The sequence below is a fragment of the Cervus canadensis genome, chromosome X (assembly GCF_019320065.1).
Source record: "Cervus canadensis isolate Bull #8, Minnesota chromosome X, ASM1932006v1, whole genome shotgun sequence".
Lineage (NCBI taxonomy): Eukaryota > Metazoa > Chordata > Mammalia > Artiodactyla > Cervidae > Cervus > Cervus canadensis.
The window spans coordinates 52,513,088-52,536,775 of record NC_057419.1 but is presented as its reverse complement, the minus strand read 5'-3'; the positions used below and the strand labels follow the sequence as shown (position 1 = coordinate 52,536,775).

Sequence of the window (23,688 nt, the reverse complement as noted above, 5' to 3'; positions counted from 1 at the left end):
GATCTTCTAGGTTCTTTTTTTTAAGGGAGGGGAGTTGAAAAGTCCCAGAATTATGGGTATCTTTATGTAGACAGCAGGCACAAATTCATCTCCAGACTTAAATTTGATTTTCTATTTATAGTATTTGTTTCCTTTCTCAGCCATCCCTGTTCTGTTACTCATGGGAAGGAAATAGTCTGTGTTTGCATGGACTAAATCCACAAAACTCAAAAGCACACTAACCACAAGTATTAAAAGATCCACTGGACTTAGATTATTAGCATGTAAATTATGCTCCCAATTTTGGGGGCAAATACTGATTTCAAATTAATCCACCAATACCCCCACTGCAACCACATATACACTTACACTTGGTAAGTCTTATGGTTCAATTTAGAGGTCAAAATATTGCCACCATATCCACAGAAGGGAAGAGGAAATATACATTGAATTTCTACTTGGCCATAAGCACTTTAATATATTCCCTTGATCTTTGTAAGAGTTGAATGTCTTCATATGTTGTTTTGCAGATAAAAATGCTGAGGTTTGTAAGTTAAATTACTTGCCCAAAAACAAACACATAGTAAGTGATGGAGTTAGTTTCAAATCCAGGTTTCTTTGATTCCAAAATCTACAGTCCTTTACACCATACCAAATTGGTTTTTGCCAATTGTGGTTAGAAATGTAAAGAACATCATGTGTTTCCTGCAACAGCAACTGGCTTTTAGGAGCCAAGTGCTAGGCTGAACATTTGAGAACACCTTTTTTATTTTTCATTTTCAGTTTCTCACTGTCCTCTCTAGGTGTGTTTTCCCTTACTCAATTTCATTTTATAAGTATTTATCAAGTACCTACTCTGGGTAGATTGTAGCACTCTGGGCGCTTTGCCTGTCAGACATAACTCAGCTGTACCATGTATTTGTGATTACCAAGAAAACTTTATACTGAGGTTTGCCTTCCTGATCTGCTTGGTTTTGAAATAATTTCTATTTCTGGGACCAGGGCCTATCCTTTGCTTCCATCTTTAATTTGGTAGGAGGTTACTTTGTGACAATAGACCTGAGCAACCTTAGTAGTTTTGTTCTGTTGTGCGTTGGTCTTCCCTTGATGAATCAAGTGCCAAATTTTAGCATCTTTATCTGCAATTCTTAGCATGAAGTTGAGAGCTTGGGGAAGTGGTGTGACTTGCTTACATAGCAGTTTACTGCTGGAGCCCAAACTGTATGGAATTCATAGTTCATTAATCCACTGTCTTTTCGTGGCACCATATGCTGCCTATACTGCACCCATGTACAAATATTTCTGTGAAAACTCACAAGTTGGATCTTTCAGATCTCCCATGGTTTTGCAAACTACCTACCCCCCCCACCCCAAATCAACTCTCACTTTCCAGGAGAGAGAGGCTAGGTATACAGTATAATGAGTAGAAATGTGTGTAGGCTTTAGAATCAGGCAGACCTGGGTTCATAGTCATCTTCCTTTGTAACTGTGTGTGATCCTAGAAAAGTCAGCTGACCATTCTGAGTTCCAGTGCCTTATCTGTAATGTGAGGCTAATAATACTTACCTCACAGTTTTCTTGTATTATTACTAATGAATATAACTCGCTTAGCAAGATGCCTAACTGTAGTGGACATTTCAGAAAAGGTGTGGATTTCAAACTTAAGGGGCAAAAGGGGTTAGCCTTGTGTCTCCATATTTCTCTGTATCAATTTTGGTGTATGTATATTGCTATTAGTGAGTCTTTTTCATACTGAGTCTCCCCTGCCATCTCCTCTGTTTCTTTCCTTTCTTAAACAATGCTAGTTTTTAGGCTCTGTTTCCAATTAAAGAACAGTCCCCTCCCCCTTCCAGAGGACAATTTTGCTTACTGTTTATTTTTTGTGTGACTCAGGTCTAGCTGTCCCCCAGATCTCCATTGATAAATCCTTCTCTTCCCATTTTAGTCAGCGCTGTCTTCTCCCCAGCAAGCTTAGAACAGAGAACTGCACATATGGATTAGGGCACAATCTCAGAGCCAATGAAACAGTGGTTGCGAGAAGGTCCCAGGATCAACGAGAGTCCTGTGCATCACTGGTGGGGAAATGAGCCTCTTGTGTCATCTATTCTGTGTTTTCAGTTAGCTCCAGTCACCCCTCCATGCTCATCCTAGTCTTATTTCTTCTCTATTCCTCCTCTCTTCCCCTTTTCCAGGCCTGTCAGCTTAACTTTCTTACCCTCTCTCTTTCCCTCTTCCTCAGTGCCTTGGTACTTTTCTGGTGGCCCCTTCTGGATAAGCTATAAAGAGCTGAACAGTGCAAAAACTGACCAGTAACACTCAGTCAGCTTTGCTCTAAGCCCTGGTCAGTGGGCGTTAGAATTTGATTACTGTAGTTAGTAGCCATTTAGGAGTGGAGAAGTCTTAATCCCTTAAACATAGCCTGGCTAGAGAGGGTGGTGGTGTTTTACCAGGTGTTTGACTGCAGGGAGAAGGTGAAGAAGAATGCAGTCTTCCAGCAGAGAAATAAATGAAGGTCTAAAACTATGAAAAGAGTAGCAGTATGTCTTCCGGTTAAAGCATCTGAATAGACTGTGGGAAGTGGCCCCAAGGAAGGGAGGTGAACAGTAATAGCAGTGTTCTCAGTCTATCCTAGTAAGATCTTTGTAGAATGCTTTTGTGCTGTAGGTTCACATCCAAGTTAATTTTTCATCATTGTTACTAAGAGTCATCCAGGTCAGAGAAGAGTTTCCCTTTGGGTCCAGCATGGTACTGCCTTCATTAACCATGAAGATGCCTGCTAATGGCACACTTGACTATGTACATACTTCTTTACCAGCAGTGATGGCAGAGAGTTCTATTGCTGGATGGCAGAAAAGGGATGATAAGGGGCAATTGGACTTTGAAACTACAGACTACTAATTAAAATGATATCAAACAATATAGAGGGCTTCCCAGGTGGCTCAGTGGTAAAGAATCCACCTGACAATGCAAGAATGCAGGAGACAGACGTTTGAACCCTGGGTGGGGAAGATCCTCTGGAATAAAAAGCAATCTGTTCCAGTATTCTTGCCTGGGAAATCCCATGGACAGAGGAGCCTGGTGGGCTACAGTCCATACTGTTGCAAAGAGTCGGACATGACTGAGTGACTCAGCATGCACAAACAACACAGAAAACATAAAATACAGAGATACAGTGAAAAGAGTCATTTACCAGCAGTCAGGAGGCCAGAGCTAGTTTACCACATAGTGACCTTGGGCAAATTACTTCACTTCCTTGAGTCACATCGTTCTTATCTTGAAACTAACCCATAGTATTACCTCCCTTGTTGACTCCTCACAGTTATTTTCAGAGTCAAGTGAGAATCTTCCAGCTCTTTATAGCTGATAAAGTGCTGTGTAAATTAAACATTTTTGTTGTCTTAATTACTTTAGCGTTGTAATATTAAAAACAAAACTTAGATTGAACCAAATACATGCAGTTGACACCACCAAGCTCCCCTGGTTATCCTGCCTCCTTTTATTGACTGACATAGAATAGGGTATAACTTATAATAAGACCAGTGATTTAAACCCTACACTTTTTTCTTTCAATGAAGGAATAACTTGTCTTCCATGTCCTAAAAACTTCAAGAGAGATTTTCACTCTACCATTTATTAACCTATTAGAGAAGTTACCTAATCTCTCTAAGCCTCAGTTTCTCAATCTATAAAATGAAAATTGTATGGCACCTACTTTTTAGAATTGTTACTGGGCTCAAGTGAGATGTGACATGATTTAATACAGTGCTTCCCACATAGTAAAGGCTTACCAACTGTTAGTAATTCATGTTACTACTACTACTACTACTACTACTACTACTACTACTACTACTACTACTACTACTACTACTACTACACTACTATTACTACTCCAGAAAGCTTGTCCCTGGCAGCCTCTTTTTACTAACTGGCATAGCTTTTCAACTTTGTTATCTTGCCAGTAATTTCTCCATAACCAAAGCCTACAACATAGTCACCTCTTTGACAGATTAGTGTCTCCTGCAATCACACCTCTTTCCTCCATTCCCCTCCAGGCTAGGTGGGCTATCAAATTACCATACCTCCAGCCTCCTGTTGACTTGTAAAAATGCTCAATGTGAGAGTTGCAAGCTAAGTTTTATTTGGGGCAAAATGAGGACTGCAGCCAGGGAGACAGCACCTCAGATAGCTCTGAGAAACTGCTCCAAAGAGGCAGGGGAGGGGGAGGTCAGAATATATATGATTTTGGTGAAAGGAAAATACATGCAATCAAACATATATTTTTTTCCAGAAGGTTTCTGCTAGTCTCATGAAACTTTCTGCTAGTCACGAGGAACAGTCATCACCATGAAGGATTTTAGTACTTTTCTAGATAGGAGATACAAGAATTGAGCTCATATTAATAAATTGCCTCCTGAAAATGTTTAACTCTCTTGAAGACCTGTTCTGCCAGTTTTTCTCTGAGCACAGAGTGCCTCATTTCTGCTCTCCACCCTGAACTTCTTTTAGGGGGTGTTGAAAATCAGCAGCTACAGCAGCACATGCTTTAATCCTTGTAGAGGTAGATGGCAAGCACCTATGGCAAGTGTCAATTTTTAGTTGACACTCTGCACGAGGCAGTTTTACTCCGCCAGGGATAGTCCTCTACTCAGAGGCAGCAAGGCTATCCACAGCTTTAGTCATTGGCTGGAATCTCCCATGGCTCTGTCCCTCACCCTGCTCCCAGGCCAATCCCATCCCTAAGGTTCCCTTACCTGAGACCTTTCTCCTGCTCTCACCTGCCACTGATGGGGCAAAGTGGGCAAGCACGTGTGTGCACACACACACACACACACACGCACACAATATGCATATAGATCTTCTATTCCCTCCCAACACACAACCACTAGTGAATTAGTGAACTTCATCTTGCCTAGACTATTACTGATGCAAGAAGCAGACAAGAAGCAAACAAACCAACTGTTTCTAGCATCAGTTTCTGTCTTCCAACGTCACAATTCCTGTCAACACCAATTCATAAGGCTGAGAACAAATTAAAATGAAAAATCCCACATCCCCTTTTTATTATCTAACCACTTCATCCCCAGAGGACCTGTTAGTGACTGTATTTTTAGGTCCTGTGCACATCTTCAGATGATTGTCTGCATGGGGCCAGTTTCAAAATAAGGCAGTCTCCCCAAGTACATATGGTTAGGTGATATGGGCTCATCCAGCCCACTTTATCAGAGACTTTTGAAGCCATGATTTGAAAGAGGTATTTCTAAAGATGAAAGCATAGAAAGCACCAATCAAATCTTCATTGATTTGCTCTTCAAGTGAGTTATAGCCAAATGAACTACATATTTGCATACTTACAAAGTTTTTTTGGCCTCAGGGTGCAAGCACTTTAAAATACCTCTAAAAGCTGAAGTCCTCAGGTTTAGGAGCTCCTAGACAATGGTAACCCACCCAGTGTTCTTGCCTGGAGAATCCCAGGGACAGGGGAGCCTGGTGGACTGCCGTCTATGGGGTCGCATAGAGTCAGACACGACTGAAGCGACTTAGCAGCAGCAGCAGCAGACATGGTCGAGCATATTGTTACAAAGTATCAACATATGAAAAATATGGGATTATGATATTTCAGGCATCCCTCAAAAACACTGACTTTTTTCTTCCATTGTGAAATCATTTATAATACATGGTCTCCTTCCGTTAAACTAGTGGGAAATCTGCAGACATTACTGGCCATGGCTTTGCCTCCTAAGTGAAATAGTGGCCTCTAGGGGAAGAAATACCAGACCACCTTACCTACCTCCTGAGAAATCTGTATGTAGGTCAAGAAGCAACAGTCAGAACTGGACCTGGAACAACAGACTGGTCCCAAATCGGGAAAGGAGTACACCAAGACTGTATATCATCACCCTGCTTATTTAATTTATATGCAGAGTTCAGTTCAGTTCAGTCGCTCAATCGTGTCTGACTGTGCGATCCCATGGACTGCAGCATGCCAGGCTTCCCTGTCGATCACCAGCTCCCAGAGCCTACTCAAACTCATGTCCATCGCGTCAGTGATGCCATCCAACCATCTCATCCTCTCTTGTCTTCTTCTCCTCCCACCTTCAATCTTTCCCAGCATCAGGGTCTTTTTCAGTGAGTCAGTTCTTCGCATCAGGTGGCCAAAATATTGGCGTTTCAGCTTCAGCATCAGTCTTTCCAATGAATATTCAGGACATATGCAGAGTACATCATACGAAAGGCCAGGCTGGATGAACCACAAGCTGGAATCAAGATTGCCGGGAGAAGTATTGATAATCTCAGATATGCAGATAACACCACCATTTTGGCAGAAAGTGAAGAGGAACTAAACAGCCTCTTGATGAAATTGAAAGAGGAAAGTGAAAAAGTTGGCTTAAAACTCAACATTCAGAAAACTAAGATGATGGCATCTGGTCCCATCACTTCATGGCAAATAGATGGGGAAACTTCATGGAAACAGTGAGAGGCTTTATTTTGGGGGGCTCCAAAATCACTGCAGATGGTGACTGCAGGCATGAAATTAAAAGACGCTTGCTCCTTGGAAAAAAAGCTATGGCCAACCTAGACAGCATATTAAAAAGCAGAGACATTACTTTGCCAACAAAGGTCTGTCTAGTCAAAGTTATGGTTTTTCCAGTAGTCATGTATGGATGTGAGAGTTGGACCATAAAGAAAGCTGAGCACCGAAGAATTGATGCTTTTGAACTGTGGTGTTGGAGAATACTCTTGAGAGTCCCTTGGACTGCAAGGAGATCCAGCCTTGCAGAGATCCGTCCTAAAGGAAATCAGTCCTGAATATTCATTGGAAGGACTGATGCTGAAGCTGAAGCTCCAATACTCTGGCCACCTGATGCGAAGAACTGACTCGTTGGAAAGGACCCTAATGCTGGAAAAGATTGAAGGTGGGAGGAGAAGGGGACAACAAGAGGATGAGGTGGTTGGATGGCCTCACTGACTCGATGGATATGAGTTTGAGTAAGCTCTGGGAGTTGGTGATGGACAGGGAAGCCTGGCATACTGCAGTTCATGGGGTCACAAAGAGTCGGACACAACTGAGCGACTAAACTGAACTGAACTGAGGGTAAGAAATAAGTGGACTGAAGTGATCCCCAGGTTGGATCTGACACCCATGCCAGATCATGATGACCATCATTCTGTTGATGCTTAGGATTTTGCGGGGGGAGAGGCAGTAGAGTCAAATGGAGCTGGCTTTAAACCCCAGCTCCGCCACTCACTGTGACTTGGAACTAATTACTTAAGCTCCCTAATCCTCAACTTCTCCCACCTCCCCAACAGGACAATTTCTGTAGGCAATAAATTGGAAAATGCATATAAAACAAAGGCAGATAGCAGACATTTGTCAGCCAGAAACAACTGTCTTCCTCTGGAGAGAGATAATTGAAGAGAAGCTTAGAGAAGATGCTGCCCTGGCTGCTTCTATGAGGATATCACCAGAGTCAGAACAGGAGCCACATGTCTCACAGAAGGTGGTTAGGACAGAGAAGGCATGTGACATGGTGGTGGCACCAAAGGGCTAGAAGCAGTAGGGGCAGTATCCCTGAAAGAAGAAACATACACAGGATGTTATAAGAACCTATCCATCTCTGACTACAGATAGTCAGGTGAAAATATGGGGAAGAAAGCAGTTGGAAGCAGTTATGTTTTGTCATTCCTTGTAATTCAGTGGCACTAGATATGATAATGTGTGTCCTAGACTCTGTGAGCTTGGTTAGGTTGAAGGCCAGTGTCCAAAATTCCCTGATATCTTTCCTTTAGGGATTTTGTGTGACCATAGAGCTTCCTTTTCTAGGCAGCAGCTGCTGCTTCCACTAAGCTTCTACTTATACTGCTCCTTTAACTGGATTTCCTGCTTCCAAGATTTTGGTTCTCCCAAGGCTGAAACTGGAACTCAAATGGTAAAGAATCTGCCTGCAATGCAAGAGATATGGGTTAGATTCCTGGATCAGGAATATTCCCTGGAGAAGGAAATGGCAACCCACTCCAGTATTCTTGCCTGGAGAATCCCATAGACAGAGGAGCCTGGCGGGCTCCAGTTTATGGGGTTGCAAAGAGTCGGACATGACTGGGCAACTGAGCACAGCGGAGCACAACACATGTTTATGCAGTATATAAAATCTCTTTGGAATGATATGGAAGAACTGGTTAAAATTTTCGCATATTCAGAGAAAAAAGTGACATCATTTTCAACTGTCTTTTATTTCTCTAATAGAGAATAGGAATGTGGTTGAGCCTCTGCAGTTCTTCCTTAGCACAGAAAGCAGCAGGAGGGATTTGCAGCTATAGTCCTTGTAGACCTAAGCAGTAGAGAGACCTGGCTCCTGAGTGCTAGGGTGACCAACAGGTCTCAGTTTGCCCATGACTTCTGGTTTTAGCACTGAAAGTCCTGGGAAAACTGAGACAGTTTGTCCCTATTCCTCATTCTTCTGCTTCAGCCTTTAGCCAGCCAGGCCAGCTAGTAGGGCCAGAGATGGGAGCTCCCAGTAGTGGGATGAATGGACTGTTTGCCCCCACAAACCACAAGGGACTCACACTTAGATGGTGGCTGGCAGGCACATGCTCTGCAAGGTATTCTCATCTGACAGACAAGGAAATTGAGGCTCAGAGAGGTTAAGTGATTTGCCCAAGGTCACACAGCTAGTCAGTGCTGGAGCCAGTCTGTCTGACTCCTGCAACGTCAACAAGGACCCTAGGGAATGTAAAGCTTTCAGAGACGCAGTGGGCCTGGCCTTTCTTAAAGCCTAAAAGCTCCCAGAGTTGCATTTTAACCAAATCAAACATTGTTGCTCTGAATCAACTTTGGCAGGCCTGGGTTACGAAATGGCTTTCTTCCCATCACCCCCACCCCCAAAGCAAAGAGAATAGATGTTCCAGGTTTTGGACCGAAGGAGCCATAGATATAAAACTGGCTTCCTTAGCTGTGCTCATAGCGGAAGTCTGGTTTTCACTGGAGGAATGGTAACCCACTCATCCCAACTTGGTCCAGCCTCCCTCCCAAGAACAGAATGAGGAAGTAAAACAGAAGAACAGCCAGCTAATAACAGGTAGTGGTGTATGTCATGATACTTGCTTACTTTTTGATTAGGTGAGGGTGGAATTCACTCTGGCTATGTAACAGGGGCTCCTTTTGCTAGGAAAGGGTAAGAGAATCCTCCAAAGCCTCATCTAGCAAAAAACCACTGAGCCACAGAAAAACAGGCCTAACAGATAGTAGAAGCTTTGGAGGATTTTGGAGGAGCACAAGGAAAGGTTCATAGAAGCAGTTGTACTTGCCCTTTCCCAACTAAGCAGCAGGCAGGTGTTAATTATATATAGGCAATTGGGCTGCTTTACAGACCCTGTTGAGATATTTTATAAAATATACTTGTATAAATATGGAGCAAAGGAAATCCTTACCATCACTGTTGTCAAATAATTTGTACATGCTGAATTGTAGAACATCAGGGAGAAAGATCACTGGTGCTCGAGTGCAGGGGTTTCTGGGAATAATGAACTGAGGGATTGGCTTATTAAAGAAAACACAAAAAGAAACTGCTTTCTCCTCAAGGGCTGCCACAGGTTAGGCAAAGATGTTTTCTGTGAATGCTGTACTCAAGACCTGAATTAACTATGCCTCAATAAATCCTGGGGGCTTCCCAGGTGGCTCAGTGGGTAAAGAATCTGCCTGCAATGCAGGAGACGCAGGAGACTGGGGTTTGATCCCTGTGTAGAGAAGATCCCCTGGAGGAGGGCGTGGCAACCCACTCCAGTATTCTTGCCTGGAGAATCCCACGGACAGAGGAGCCTGGCGGGCTACAGTCCATAGGGTTAGCAAAGAGTTGGACAGGACTGAAGCAACTGAGCGCACATGCATGATAAATCCTGCGCTCTTGGATTTGAATGAAGTCAGTTGATGTCTGTAGTGATTGAACTCAGCACCACACTCACTCCCACTACGAAACACCCAGCCTTGAGTGTTTAAGAGTAGAGATATCAGTGCTATTTGCGTTTTAATGTCAGATAGAACTGCGTGCAATATGTTCTGATTTAAGAAGCATTTCAGTATGTACAAGGATCCAGTGGCCCTTCCTAACTTCTTCCTATCTGCAGCACCAGACATATTGCCACAGGAATGTGGCAACTTGAACCAAGAGGATTACAGATGTGCCTCATTTTATGAACTATCTGTGTGCCTATAAACATGGCCACCAAAAAACAATTCCCATACATAATCCTGTTTTTTATTGCCTCCCATAGTAATACTAGAGATGCAGTCTTCTGACAATTATTGTAGTCCCAAGATGCTGCAAAATCTCAAAAATATCTAACATTGACCATCTTACTTGAGAAGGAAATTTTCAACTGTCTTGATAATGTCTTAGAAATAAAAATATTAGTCACTTAAAGAAATAATAGTTCAGGGTATCTTTCATAGGACAGAATTGATGTAGGTGCCTTTCACTACCTACTTCAGAGTGATGCTGGGAAGTTTCAATAACAAAAGTAAAAGCACTTTATCCATTGCAAAGCTCTGTATGCATGTGAATTCTCCTTACTTTTCTAATTATTCTTGGATAGTCACTTTAAAGAAACAGAAGAACTCCCCATCTGGAAATTGGAAGTAATACTTCACATGGTTGTGGCAAGGGGTCAATGAAATGATGTTATCTGGAAACTGAAAATCCTGTTACACGGTAGGCGAGGGCTCTTCTGCTAATGCCTCACTTTACAGGCTGTATTTTTTGGTTTGTTTCTTCCAGTTTTTGTCTCATGTCCTTGTTAAGCTTAGTGACCCTAGGCAGGTTAAGTTTCGTTTGCATGCACATATTTTATTGACTTGTGGTAGCCTATTGATTGAGTGGTTTTTTAGCTTCTGCTTGTTCAAACTGACTTCTGGGAGCCACTTATTGGGTTTTTAAGTAAACCATGGTTTATTTAGAAACATCTCCCCAATGGGGACAGAGTTTAAAAACTAAGAAACTATAGGAATTTTACCTTCTCTCAACCCATTAATGGGTGTTTTTGAACACTAATGGATTAATGGATATTTGTAGAAGTTCAGAGTTGACAATATAGAGCCTGAGTTTAGAACTTGGTACATTATTTACCAGAGACATATTAACACCAGAGGCATTGGTTTCTGCAAAAATCCCCCAGTCAATAACGTGTTAAGAAACTTTTAAATGGTCTTCTAACCTTTCTCCTTAATTACTATACATAAATAACATAAACATTTATCTGCTACCAACTTGGTAATATATATCTTACATATACAGGCACACAAACTCTGAACTCATACACTGCAACCTCTTCTGTTGCCAGCCAGGAATACCCACCACTCACTCATTTTGTCATCTAGAGGAACTAAGAGTAGTTACAGTTCAGAAATTGCAAATTGGTTGTCGTGTGGCATGATTTTGGCCTCATCTATGTTTTGTTTGGCCCTCTCAAGTTTTTGTTTTAATTTAATTAGTAGTTAATATGTCCATATTCCAAAACTTCACACAAATTTTCAACTGGATTGCCAACTTGGAATGAATTGGTAATAATTCATTCAATAATTCATTCAATAATCCCCTAGAACTTAGCAGCAACTAGGCTTGGGCTCGCCAGTTCCCCTACTAGGTTGTTGACTCTTTTGTAACCAGCTAGCCTTCTATGGTCATTGAGTAGACAGCCCTGCACTTAAAACTAATGCATTCATAAAGACCAGTTTAATAGCATGGAACAGAGAGGAGATAATTGTGATTTGGCCGGTGTACCAATGGCAGGATGTGTGAGTGGATAGCCACTATCTTAGTGGAACCTCTCATTTGAACCAGAAGGTAAACATTTAACACGATGGACATGAAGCTCCCAAAGCTCCTTCAAATGATTCTCTGAGCTCATATAACTTCATGTTTGTCTACATGGGTTATCTGTCCCTCTACCTCCAGGGAAGGTGCTTGCAACTTCTTTAGCTGCTCCTAAGGGCCTAGCAAACAGTGAGGTCAATAGTAGGAGCTCAGAAAATATGAAGCATTCTATCCAGTGATAAATGCACCATAAAGTCTTTCTTTTTTTAAGTATAGCAATATGAAGTTTATTAAAGTAAACTAACATGCATGCAATTAAAGCTATCCAGTCCTTACAATTAAAGTAGCTAGATATTGGTTATATGGCTTTTACCCTGAAAGAAAACAATTCTTAGTTAACTGAATCACCTGTCATTTTCTTTCTTTTCTTTTCTTGACTGTGACAAATGCTGAGTTCATGAAATGAGAACTGAACATTTTGATGATTTGCTTTGTCTCCAGATTAATGGATTAATTAGCTAATTAATTAACTGGTTTTCTGTGTGCCTAGGTGGATAACATGATTAATTAGTAGGACACAAGTAAAGGAAGAAAAGGGAACACTTCTTAAGTACCAGGAAGGGGAATTAAACAGTGATCATTACTATAGGTTGACAGAAAGAAGTAGCTGGGGAGAAGAGGCTGAATTCTATTTGTTTTAGTATGTCAAATCATAGGGTATGGCAATTTTCTGAGGGAACCAGAGGGTCCAGGGTTCTGGGAGTCTTCTAGAGAAACAAATCCCCCTCCTCATTTCATCATTGCTACCTCACCCCACCATCCTAATCCTGAAAGCAACAGGACGAGAAGGAACCTGGGTATGGCAGCAGGGGTAAGAAAAAGCAGTTGAAATTAAGAGATGTTTTAAACTTAAAATGGAATGGGGGAAATATCCAGCCAAAAACTGTAAATAAACTATTACATACATGGTACCATACATGGTAAAATAAGAACAATGGAAGAATTTAGCAACTGACAAAGTAAAATAGCTTGGGAAAGGGGAAGAAATAACAGATGTGGCTTCAGTTGTACAAAGTTGGAGCATTTAAAATTTTGAACTTAAGTCTTTGGCAGAGAGAAGTAAATATGACTGTCTAGGTATCATGAAGACTTAGTGTGGAACAATATATGGCATAAAGTTGACAAGATTGGGATAGAGAATACCAAATGCCATCACTGAGAATATATTCCATAGGCCATCCGACCAGAGGAAGAATGATGGAATCACAGAGCTTACACAGAGTTGTTTTCTCATTGATGACTCAATTTCAACAATTTAAATGTAATTTCTCACTCTGCATGCCACATTCCCACAAGATCTTTTTATCTCTTTGTCTTGACTCCTTGGCACTATTCTTTTGTAAACATCTCAAGGGTGGTACAATAACTTGGAAACTCCCATAAGTTATCAAGATGATTCAGGTAAACTTTGATTGCTATGAACTGACTTTTCAATTGACATACAGAGGCTCTGTCCATTAGTACTAACCTATTGGTTAAAGAATTGAACAGATAGTATAACAGATGTGGGTATATTTGGGAGAGCGGGAGTAGCAAATGATTGTTTAAGTGGGTCCCAAACTTAAATACCTGCTGGAATCGGGTGCCCCATTTAAAGGGAGAAGCTGCTACTCTGTTCCCACAGACTGTTGCCATGTGAAAATGTAGGTCCCCTGTTACCAGATGTTCAGATTTTTTAATAGAAACTTGGATTTTTATCTTAAACCTTCTGCTTTTTAAATATCATCAATTAATTAAGAACTGAAAAACACAAGGTGGGCCAAGCAAACGCTTCCACAACCACCAAATGGTGAATTCTAATTTAGATGATGGATGGAATTCATGGTAGAGCCTGGATTTTATGAATTAAGTCTGTCTCTTCATCCATTCAGCATGGGCTTATTTGCAGCTCGGTGGGTGTGAGTTCTCCCAAATGGTAGTCTTGCATGTTGACTTGTATCCTATAAGGTTACGTTGGGGAAAGCCTCCCCAATGGTAACATGGTAAGCAGACTCTATGCTTGGTTAGAATCAATCTGTTCGACAAGTAACAGAAAAAGCAGTTGGTAAAACTATGAGATATGTAAATAAAGTAATAAGATGGTAATTCTTTTTCATGCACTTTTTGCTCTCACCAGATCATGAATCCCTTGATGGCTATGGTAAAGACTTGGGATTTGGTTCTAAAACTGTTGGGAAGCTACTGGAGGCTTGTGAGCAGGAAAGGATATGATCCAACTTATTATTCAAAAAGAACACTCTAAAATAGCAGATAGGAAAGCCCTGTCTAGGCCTGCAACCTGAAGACTTCCAAAATATCTGCCCTTACTGAACTCAGCGTCTCCCCCAACCATTTGTTCTTCCCTAGGAATGTAGCTCTTATATTTGTGTTCTGTCTCTCATCCCCTCCTCCTACCACAAATGAAAATGTTTTCCATGGTTGTTGGGCCATGTGTCCTAAGAAACTTAGAGCCTATATGATTTGGAATGTGTTATCCAAGGGTAACCAATGCTTTTTCTGAATAAACTAACTACTCTGTATTCTTGCCTGGCCCTTAGGCCATTTCTCAGATATGTGACAGGGCCTTCCAGATATCTGAACTTCTCAAATGAGAGGACAAGTGATATGGTCTTGCAAATTGACCTAATTACTCAAAGCTATGCTTCTATCTTTCAGAAAATACTGAAGGAAGGACCTCTTCTAAAGAGCTGTAACTCATTCAAGAGATGGAAGCTTAGATATTTTCTGGTTCGAGGACAACGGCTCTGCTTTGCACACCATCCTGCGGTAAGAGAATACACACACACACATATGTGTATGTATATGTATACAATCTTGTCAATTGTGTTAGTAGGTAGGTACCAGGAAATATTTTGAGAGGAGATAAACCAAGAGGTAAAGACAAGTTAGCAAGAATTAAGGTGGATAATCCTAATCTGCTCCACTATGTCCCTAGCTAGACCATATCCCATTATGTTGTTGCTGTTCAGTCCCTAAGTCATCCTGGACTCTTTGCAATCCCATGGACTGCAGCACTCCAGGCTCCCCTGTCCTTCACTACCTCCAGGAGTTGGCTCAAATTCATATCTATTGAGTCAGTGATGCTATCTAATCATCTCATCCTCTGCTGCCCCTTTTTCCTTTTGCCTTCAGTCTTTCCAAGCATCAGGGTCTTTTCCAATCTTTACATCAGTTGGCCAAAGTATTGGCACTTCAGCTTCAACATCAGTCCTTCCAATGAATATTCAAGGTTGATTTCCTTTAGGATCGACTGGTTCGATCTCCTTGCTGTCCACGGGACTCTCAGGAGTCTTCTCCAACACCACATTTCAAAAGCATCAGTTCTTTGGTGCTCAACCTTCTTTATGGTCCAACACTCACATCCATACATGACTACTTGAAAAAATATAGTTTTAACTAGACAGACCTTTGCAGGCAAAGTGATGTCTCTGCTTTTTAATATGTTGTCTAGGTTTGTCACAGGTTTCCTTTCAAGGAGAAAGCATCTTTTAATTTCATGGTTGCAATCACTGTCCATGTGATTTTGGAGCCCAAGAAAATAAAATCTGTCACTACTTGCACTTTTTCGCCTTCTATTTACCATGAAGTGATGGGACCAGAGGCCATGATCTTAGTTTTTTTAATGTTGAGTTTCAAGCCAGCTTTTTCCCCTCTCCTCTTTCGCCCTCCTCAAGAGGCTCTTTAGCTTCTCTTTACTTTCTACCATTAGAATGATATCATTTGCATATCAGAGGTTGTTGGTATTTGTCCTGACAGTCTTGATTCCAGCTTGAGCTTCATCCAACCTTCATCCAGGATTTGAAATAGCTAAGCCGGAATTTCATCACTTCCACTAGCTTTGTTTGTAATGATGCTTTCTAAGGGCCACTTTCACAGCATCATCTTTTAGGATTTGAAATAGCTCAGCTGGACTTTCATCACGTCCACTAGCTTTGTTCATAGTGACGCTTTCTAAGGCCCACTTGACTTCACATTCCAGGATGTCTGGCTCTAAGTGAGTGATCACACTATCATGGTTTTCTGGGTCGTGAATATCTTTTTTGTATAGTTCTTCGGTGTATTCTTGCCACCTGTTCTTAATATCTTCTGCTTCTGTTAGGTCCATACCATTTCTGTGCTTTATTGTGCCCATCTTTGCATGAAATGTTCCCTTGACATCTCTAATTTTCTTCACCAGGTCTCCAGTCTTTCCCTCTATTTCTTTGCATTGATCATTGAGAAAGGCTTTCTTATCTCTCCTTGCTATTCTTCAGAACTCTGCATTCAGATGGATATCTTTCCTTTTCTCCTTTGCCTTTCACTTCTCTTCTTTTCATAGCTTTTTGTAAGGCCTCCTCTACAACCATTTTGCCTTTTTGCATTTCTTTTTCTTGGGGATGGTCTTGATCTCTTCTTCCTGTACAATGTCATGAACCTCTGTCCATAGTTCTTCAGGCACTCTGTGTATCAGATTTAATCCCTTGAATCCATTTGTCACTTCCACTGTATAGTCATAAAGGATTTGATTTAGGTCAAATCTGAGTGGTCTAGTGGTTTTCCCTACTTTCTTAAGTTTAAGTCTGAATTTTGCAATAAGGAGTTCATGACCTGAGCCACAGTCAGCTCCTGGTCTTGTTTTTCTTGACTGTATAGAGCTTCTCCATCTTTGGCTGAAAAGAATATAATCAATCTGATTTCAAATCCTAAAAGATGATGCTGTGAAAGTGCTGCACTCAATATCCAAGCAATTTTGGAAAACTCAGCAGGGGCCACAGGACTGGAAAAGGTCAGTTTTCATTCCAATCCCAAAGAAAGGCAATGCCTGAGAATGTCCAAACATACAGTTGCACCCATCTCACATGCTAGCAAAGTAATGCTCAAAGTTCTCCAAGCCAGGCTTCAAAAGTACATGAACTGTGAACTTCCAGATGTTCAAGCTGGATTTGGAAAAGGCAGAGGAACCAGAGATCAAATTGCCAACATCTGTGTTGGGTCATTGAAAAAGCAAGAGAGTTCCAGAAAAACATCTATTTCTGCTTTATTGACTATGCCAAAGCCTTTGACTGTGTGGATCATAACAAACTGTGGAAAATTCTTCAAGACATGAGAATACCAGACCACCTGAACTGCCTCCTCAGAAATCTGTATACAGGTAAAGAAGCAACAGTTAGAACTGGACATGGAATAATAGACTGGTTCCAAATCAGGAAAGGAATACAGCAAGGCTGTATATTGTCACCCTGCTTATTTAACTTATATGTAGAGTACATCATGAGAAATGCTGGACTGGATGAAGCACAAGCTGGAAATAAGATTAAGATTGCCGGAAGAAATATCAATAACCTCAGATATGCAGATGACACCACTCTTATGGCAGAAAATGAAGAAGAACTAAAGAACCTCTTGATGGAAGTGAAAGAGGAGAGTGAAAAAGTTGGCTTAAAACTCAACATTCAGAAAACTAAGATCATGGCATCTGGTCCCATCACTTCATGGCAAATAGATGGGGAAACAGTGGAAACAATGACAGACTTTATTTTGCAGGGCTCCAAAATCACTGCAGATGGTGACTGCAGGCATGAAATTCAAAGACGCTTGCTCCTTGGAAGAAAAGTTATGAGCAACCTAGGCAGCTTATTACAAAGTGGAGACATTACTTTGCCTGCAAAGGTCTAGTCAAAGCTATGGTTTTTCCAGTAGTCATGTATGGGTGTGAGAGTTGGACTATGAAGAAAGCTGAGCACTGAAGAATTGATGCTTTTAAACTGTGGTGTTAGTGAAGACTCTATTGAACCAGTCCACCCTAAAGGAAATCAGTCCTGAATATTCATTGGAAGGACTGATGCTGAGGCTGAAACTCCAATACTTTGGCTACCTGATATGAAGAACTGACTCATTGGAAAAGACCCTGATGCTGGGAAAGATTGAAGGCAGAAGGAGAAGGGGACGACAGAGGATGAGATGGTTGGATGGCATCACTGACTCAATGGACATGAGTTTGAGTAAACTCTGGGAGTTGGTGATGGACAGGGAGGCCTGGAATGCTGCAGTCCATGGGGTCGCACGCAAAAGTCAGACACGACTGAGGGACTGAAATGAAGGCCCACTTGACTTCACACTCCAGGATGTCTGGCTCTAGGAGATTGACCACACCCTCGTGGTTATCTGGATCAACAAGACCTTTTCTGTATAGTTTTTCTGTGTATTCTTGCCACCTCTTCTTAATCTCTTCTGCTTCTGTTAGGTTCTTAGTGAGCCACTTCATTCTTTCTGGCCTGAGTGCATGCTAAGTCACTTCAGTCGTGTCCGACTCTTTGCAACCCTAGGTACTGTAGCCTGCCAGGCTCCTCTGTCCATGGGATTCTCCAGGCAAGAACACTGGAGTGGGTTGCCATGCCCTCCTCCAGGGGATCTTCCTGAGGCAGGGATCAAATCTGCAGCTCCTGCATTACAGGCAGATTCTTTACCCCTGGGCCACCAGAGAAGCCTCAATCTTTCTGGAGCTATTAGTAATTGCCCTGAACTCTTCTCCAGTAGCATACTGGACACCTTTCAACCTGGGGGCTCATTTTCCAGTGTCGTACCTTTTTGCCTTTTCATACTGTTCATGGAGTTCTCCAGTCAAAAATACTGGAGTGGGTTGCCATGCCCTCCTCCAGTGGACCACGTTTTGTCAGAATTCTTCACTATGTCCTGTCCATCTTGGGTGGCCCTGCATGGCATGGCTCATAGCTTCCTTGAATTATGCAAGGCCCTTCACCACAACAAGGCTGTGATCCATGAAGGCAATATCCTACTATATTCTCCAGCATAAACCTTTAGTTTTAAATAATCCTGGACTACATAAGCTTTCCTATAAATCCACATATAAGTTTTGGGAAGAGTTGTGTTTTTGGTTTAGTTTAGTTAATTTTCTGTTTGTTACATGATATATAAATCAAAATCATGATGCTAAATAAATCCAGCACTCAAGCCAAAGAAATAATGGGATTATAACTGCCAAAAATGCCTGTTAGTGTGCCTATGTGTGTGTTTACTTTTTAGTGTATCTTTGCCTCAATAACCAGATGGTTCCTTTTCCCTCTCCCTCTCATACCTTTCCAGTTTGCACGCTTTGAAACAATTGATTTGTCTCAAGTTGCCTTGGCAGAAAGCAGCTGTAGAAACCTTTGCCACAGTTTTTGCGTAAGTAAAATTAGGATTGCCTGAATGGGCAAGGGTGAGAGATAGCTGGGAAGAGGGGTCTCCATACCCACCTGTCGCCTGTTTGGAATTCAAATTTCCCAAGTCTTCTTTGATCCCAAAGTGTGTTTGGAAATCCACTTAAAGTAGCATTGCAAATGAGTGCTAGAGATTATTCATGTGAGTATTTTCTATCAGCCCACTGATGGGGGAAAAACATGATTGCCCTGGTCTCTATTACCAGTTTGATATAAAAGCAGAGCTGATTTCAGGATTGGGGTGGCTATTTCAAAAATCAATCCTTCTGGTGAAGGTAATTTAAATGAATATCATTGAGAGGCTTTCAAGAGACTGCTAATATGTTGTAGACTATATCAAGATATTTGAGCTATGTGACATTCTCTCCTTTGATGAAGCATAAGAATCTAAATCCAAAGTGAAAGTTACTCTATGCTGAAATTACTAATGAGAGTACCTCAGAGAAAGCAGAGGATTTTCTAGGGATGTATTCAAGGGCATGTCACTGCTAAAATGTCATAAGACGGTCATTCAGGTAAATTCAGAACAGAAATCTCACTGAAAAATAACAAGTCTATTGGCCCAAGAATTCTCCTACCCATCTCCTCACAAAAATGTTTTTTTCTCAGCCTCAGTGGTGGGTTATGGAGAGCAGGATTCCTCTTCAGGCAGGTGGAGAGTGGTACTTAGCAGACTAAAGAGCTACGGGCCCAATACCCTGCTTCCATGGCTGGTCCACAGTCTATTCTCCTTTGAAAGGAGAGCAGTTGAAAGGAGACCCTACTCTCATTTCTCTCTCATTGCATCATACTGACCCAGGAAAAAGCTGAGGGTTCTGTTGACCCAGTTCCAAAAATCTTAACTTTTTAGTGATAAGCATACAAGATAATGTTTGGGGTATCCATTCTACAAAAATTCCAAGGGCTAGGTTTCCCCTTAGCCTGATTAAAACACAGAGGCACTATGCGTCAACCCTACATAAGAATGGGTTTAGACCAAAGCAGTGACTGTTGTTACTAATTCCAACGAGTCCCTATTGCCATTATCACAGAATCATGCTGTGCTACATTCACAAGAAGAACAAAATTGTCTGTTGGTGTGGTGAGCTCTAGCTGCAAGATTTGGGCTTGGGGTGGCGGGCACTGGTAATGAAGATAAGTAAGGCCATTGAAGCAATGGCTGATGCTATAGCTATCCATGCTCCCTCCTGCCCTTTGGGAAAAGATGAAGTTAGCATGGTCTACCTCTGCTAGACCCTCAACATGGCTTTCTCATTGTTTCTGCAAGATTCTTGCACCAAGCAGGATTAAGAGAAAAAATAGTAAAATTCTCTTCAGATTTTCCCTAACCATAAGAAAGAAAGAAACTGGATTAGTAGTTTCCTCACTGCAGTCTCACTCTCCCCTCAAACAGAAATAGGCACACCCTGATGAAAATTAAACACTTTTACCATTTCGGGTAGATAGAGCAGCAAGTAAGCAAGTAAGATTTTCAGGCAACTTTATTTGAGTAACAGATGGGTGCTTGGTCTAGTGTTTAAGAGCATGTGTGCTGGAGCCAAAGAATCTAGATTCAAATTCTGGCTTAGTTTCTTACCTACTGTTTTGCCCTGAGCAAGTCATTTAACTCCCTTTGCCACAGAAAAAAATATTAGAAAGATGGTCATGATAACCCTATATGCAAAACAGAAAAAGAGACACAGATGTACAGAACAGACTTTTGGACTCTGTGGGAGAAGGCGAGGGTGGGATGTTTTGAGAAAACAGCATCGAAACATGTATATTCTTAGGTGAAACAGATCACCAGCCCAGGTTGGATGCATGAGACAAGTGCTCGGGCCTGGTGCACTGGGAAGATCCAGAGGGATCGGGTAGAGAGGGAGGTGGGAGGGGGGATCGGGATGGGGAATACATGTAAATCCATGGCTGATTCATGTCAATGTATGACAAAAACCACTACAATATTGTAAAGTAGTTAGCCTCCAACTAATAAAAATAAATGAAAAAAAAATAAAGTGAGGGAAAATAATACTGCCTAGCTCTTGGATTTGTAATGAAGATTGAAATAACTAAGATACATAAAGTACAATAGAAGAGTGCCCAGTACATAGTAAGTGCCTTTAAACTGCTGTTTATTACTGTTATTAGTTGGGGTGGCTCTAGGAACTGCTGTTATATATTTAAGAAGTTGCTTTGGGTGTGCTTGGTAGACCTGTCTAGTATCTTAGAGAGTTCAAACGCTCTGTTTGGGGGTAAAGTTTGACTTGGGAACCAGCTAATAATGTGACTTTCTGTAGGTGATCACACCACAACGAAATGTTACGCTGGCTGCACCCAATCGGAAAGACATGGAAGAATGGATTAACGTCATAAAAACCGTGCAACAGGGAGAAATTCGTAAGGTAGGGGAAATAATAGAGAATCCACTCAACTCTCATGGGTAAACACTTAATTGACTGCATTAGCTAAGCCACCTTTCAAACAGGGAAATAATAAAATGGAAACAGATATCATCTGATCAGGAATTTTGGATGTATATCATTAGGAAATCTGTCTATAAATAGAATTAATTCACTTAGACTCAAACCTTGGTAAATATGCAGTTTAGATACCTCTGTACACATCCACTTTGTATATAGATGTCACTGTTTGCTCAAGATGTATGTGAGAAGCTAACTTAGATGTTCTTATGTTATTAATAGCATAGCTGCAATCAGCAGTCTTGACTTGAGTCTGCTGAGTGACTATAGTAACAACTAAGGAAACTGAGGCTCAAGGATAAGGAACCAGACCAAGACAAAATAATTGCTCAGTTGCAAAGCCAAGATTTAGACCCAGGCTATGTGAATCCAAAGCCTATGTCTCTAACCATTATACCCCTCTGCCTCTCTGTTTACCATTCACAACAAAGGAAATGTAGAGGGAGGAGCAAGGAACAGTCTTCCCCAAAGCATGGCAGGGTTCCTTTTCTCCTTAACAATACCAAGCCCTGGGCTACTGCTCCCTGCAACAAGTGGTGCTACCACTGCAACTCTGGGCTATGCCCTCTGCTCAGTCTTCTACAGACCTACTGCACTAGAAGTTATGTAAGTTCCAAGAGGGGAGGGATTTTTGCCATTTATTTACTTAGAGCAGTGTCTGGCACATAGCAGAGGCTCAATAAATACTCTTTGAATGAATAAATGAATCTGAGGGTAATCTTGGGCCCAGGGTTTAGAAAGAGAGTGATATATAGTTCATCCTAAAGCCAAGTTCTGCTGTGAAGGTTTTAGAGATAATGGGGAAGATTAATTCAAACTTAAAAAGAAACTGATATATAGGAGAAAAGGCCCTGTGGTACTCAAGAGGGATAATGGATTCTATAATCCCATAATCATAAGCTAGCAAACTTTATAAAAGCCATTAAAAAGAAGTACAGAGAACCTATATATGAAAGGGGTCAAGTTTTCCAGTAAAATGCTAATGTTTTATTGTTTGAGAATTCAGGTTTTCTTTCTCTACTTGTTAGCAAAAATGCATATAAAAGTTAAAAAATATAACCTGATGTCTTAAGTAACTAGTAAAGGGTCGAGGATTGTTACAAATATTTGGGGTGGAACAGTGTAAAATAATAGGTAGTAATGTTGTTCAGTCGCTCAGAGGTGTCTGACTCTGGGACACCATGGACTGCAGCATGCTAGGCTTCCCTATCCTTCACCATCTCCTGGAGCTTGCTCAAACTCATGTCCATTGAGTCAGTGATGCCATCCAACCATCTCATCCTCTGTCGTCCCCTTCTGCTGCCTTCAATCTTTCCCAGCATCAGGGTCTTTTCTAATGAGTCGGTTCTTTGAATCAAGTGGCCAAAGTATTGGAGCTTCAACTTCAGCATCAGTCCTTCTAACGAATATTCAGGACTGATTTCCTTTAGGATTAACTCGTTTGATCTCCTTGCAGTCTAAGGGAGAGTCTTCTCAACACCACAACTCAAAAGCATCAATTCTTTGGCATTCAGCCTTCTTTATGGTCCAACTCTCACATCCATACATGACTACTGGAAAAACCAAAGCTTTGACTATATGGACCTTTGTCAGAAAAGTAATGTCTCTGCTTTTTAATATGCTGTCTAGGTTTGTCATGGCTTTCTTCCAAGGAGCAAGTGTCTTTTAATTTCATGGCTGCGGTCACTATCTGCATGATTTTGGAGCCAAAGAAAATAAAGTCTTTTTCTTTAGTCTTTAGTCTTTCTTTAGTCTTTAGTCTTTCTTTAGTCTTTAGTCTTTATCAACACTGAACATTGATATCTTAGGAATCAGTGAACTAAAATGGACAGGAATGGGAGAATTTAATTCAGGTAACCATTATATCTACTACTGTGGGCAAGAATCCCTTAGAAGAATTGGAGCAGCCCTCATAGTTAACAAAAGAGACTGAAGTGCAGTACTTGGGTTCAACCTCAAAAATGACAAAATGATCTCAGCTTGTTTCCAAGTAAACCATTCAATATCATAGTAATACAAGTCTATGCCCCAACCACTGATGCCAAAAAGGCTGAAGTTGACCACGTTTATGAAGACCCACAGCACCTTCTAGAAGTAACACCAAAAAAAGATGTCCTTTTCATCATAGGGGATTGGAATGCAAAAGTAGGAAGTGAAGAGATACCCAGAATAACAGGCAAGTTTGGC

At 41.3% G+C, this 23,688-nt stretch overlaps 1 protein-coding gene across 1 annotated transcript in view; it reads left to right on the top strand.

The window, feature by feature from the left end:
- DGKK (diacylglycerol kinase kappa) overlaps nt 1-23,688 on the top strand; it is a 160,757-nt gene that overhangs the window by 34,001 nt on the left and 103,068 nt on the right. Inside the window, exons 4-6 of the mRNA XM_043459737.1 lie at nt 14,499-14,609; nt 18,927-19,007; nt 21,319-21,423. Of these exons, the coding sequence (XP_043315672.1) occupies nt 14,499-14,609; nt 18,927-19,007; nt 21,319-21,423 (297 nt within the window). The remainder of the gene's footprint in view (nt 1-14,498; nt 14,610-18,926; nt 19,008-21,318; nt 21,424-23,688) is intronic.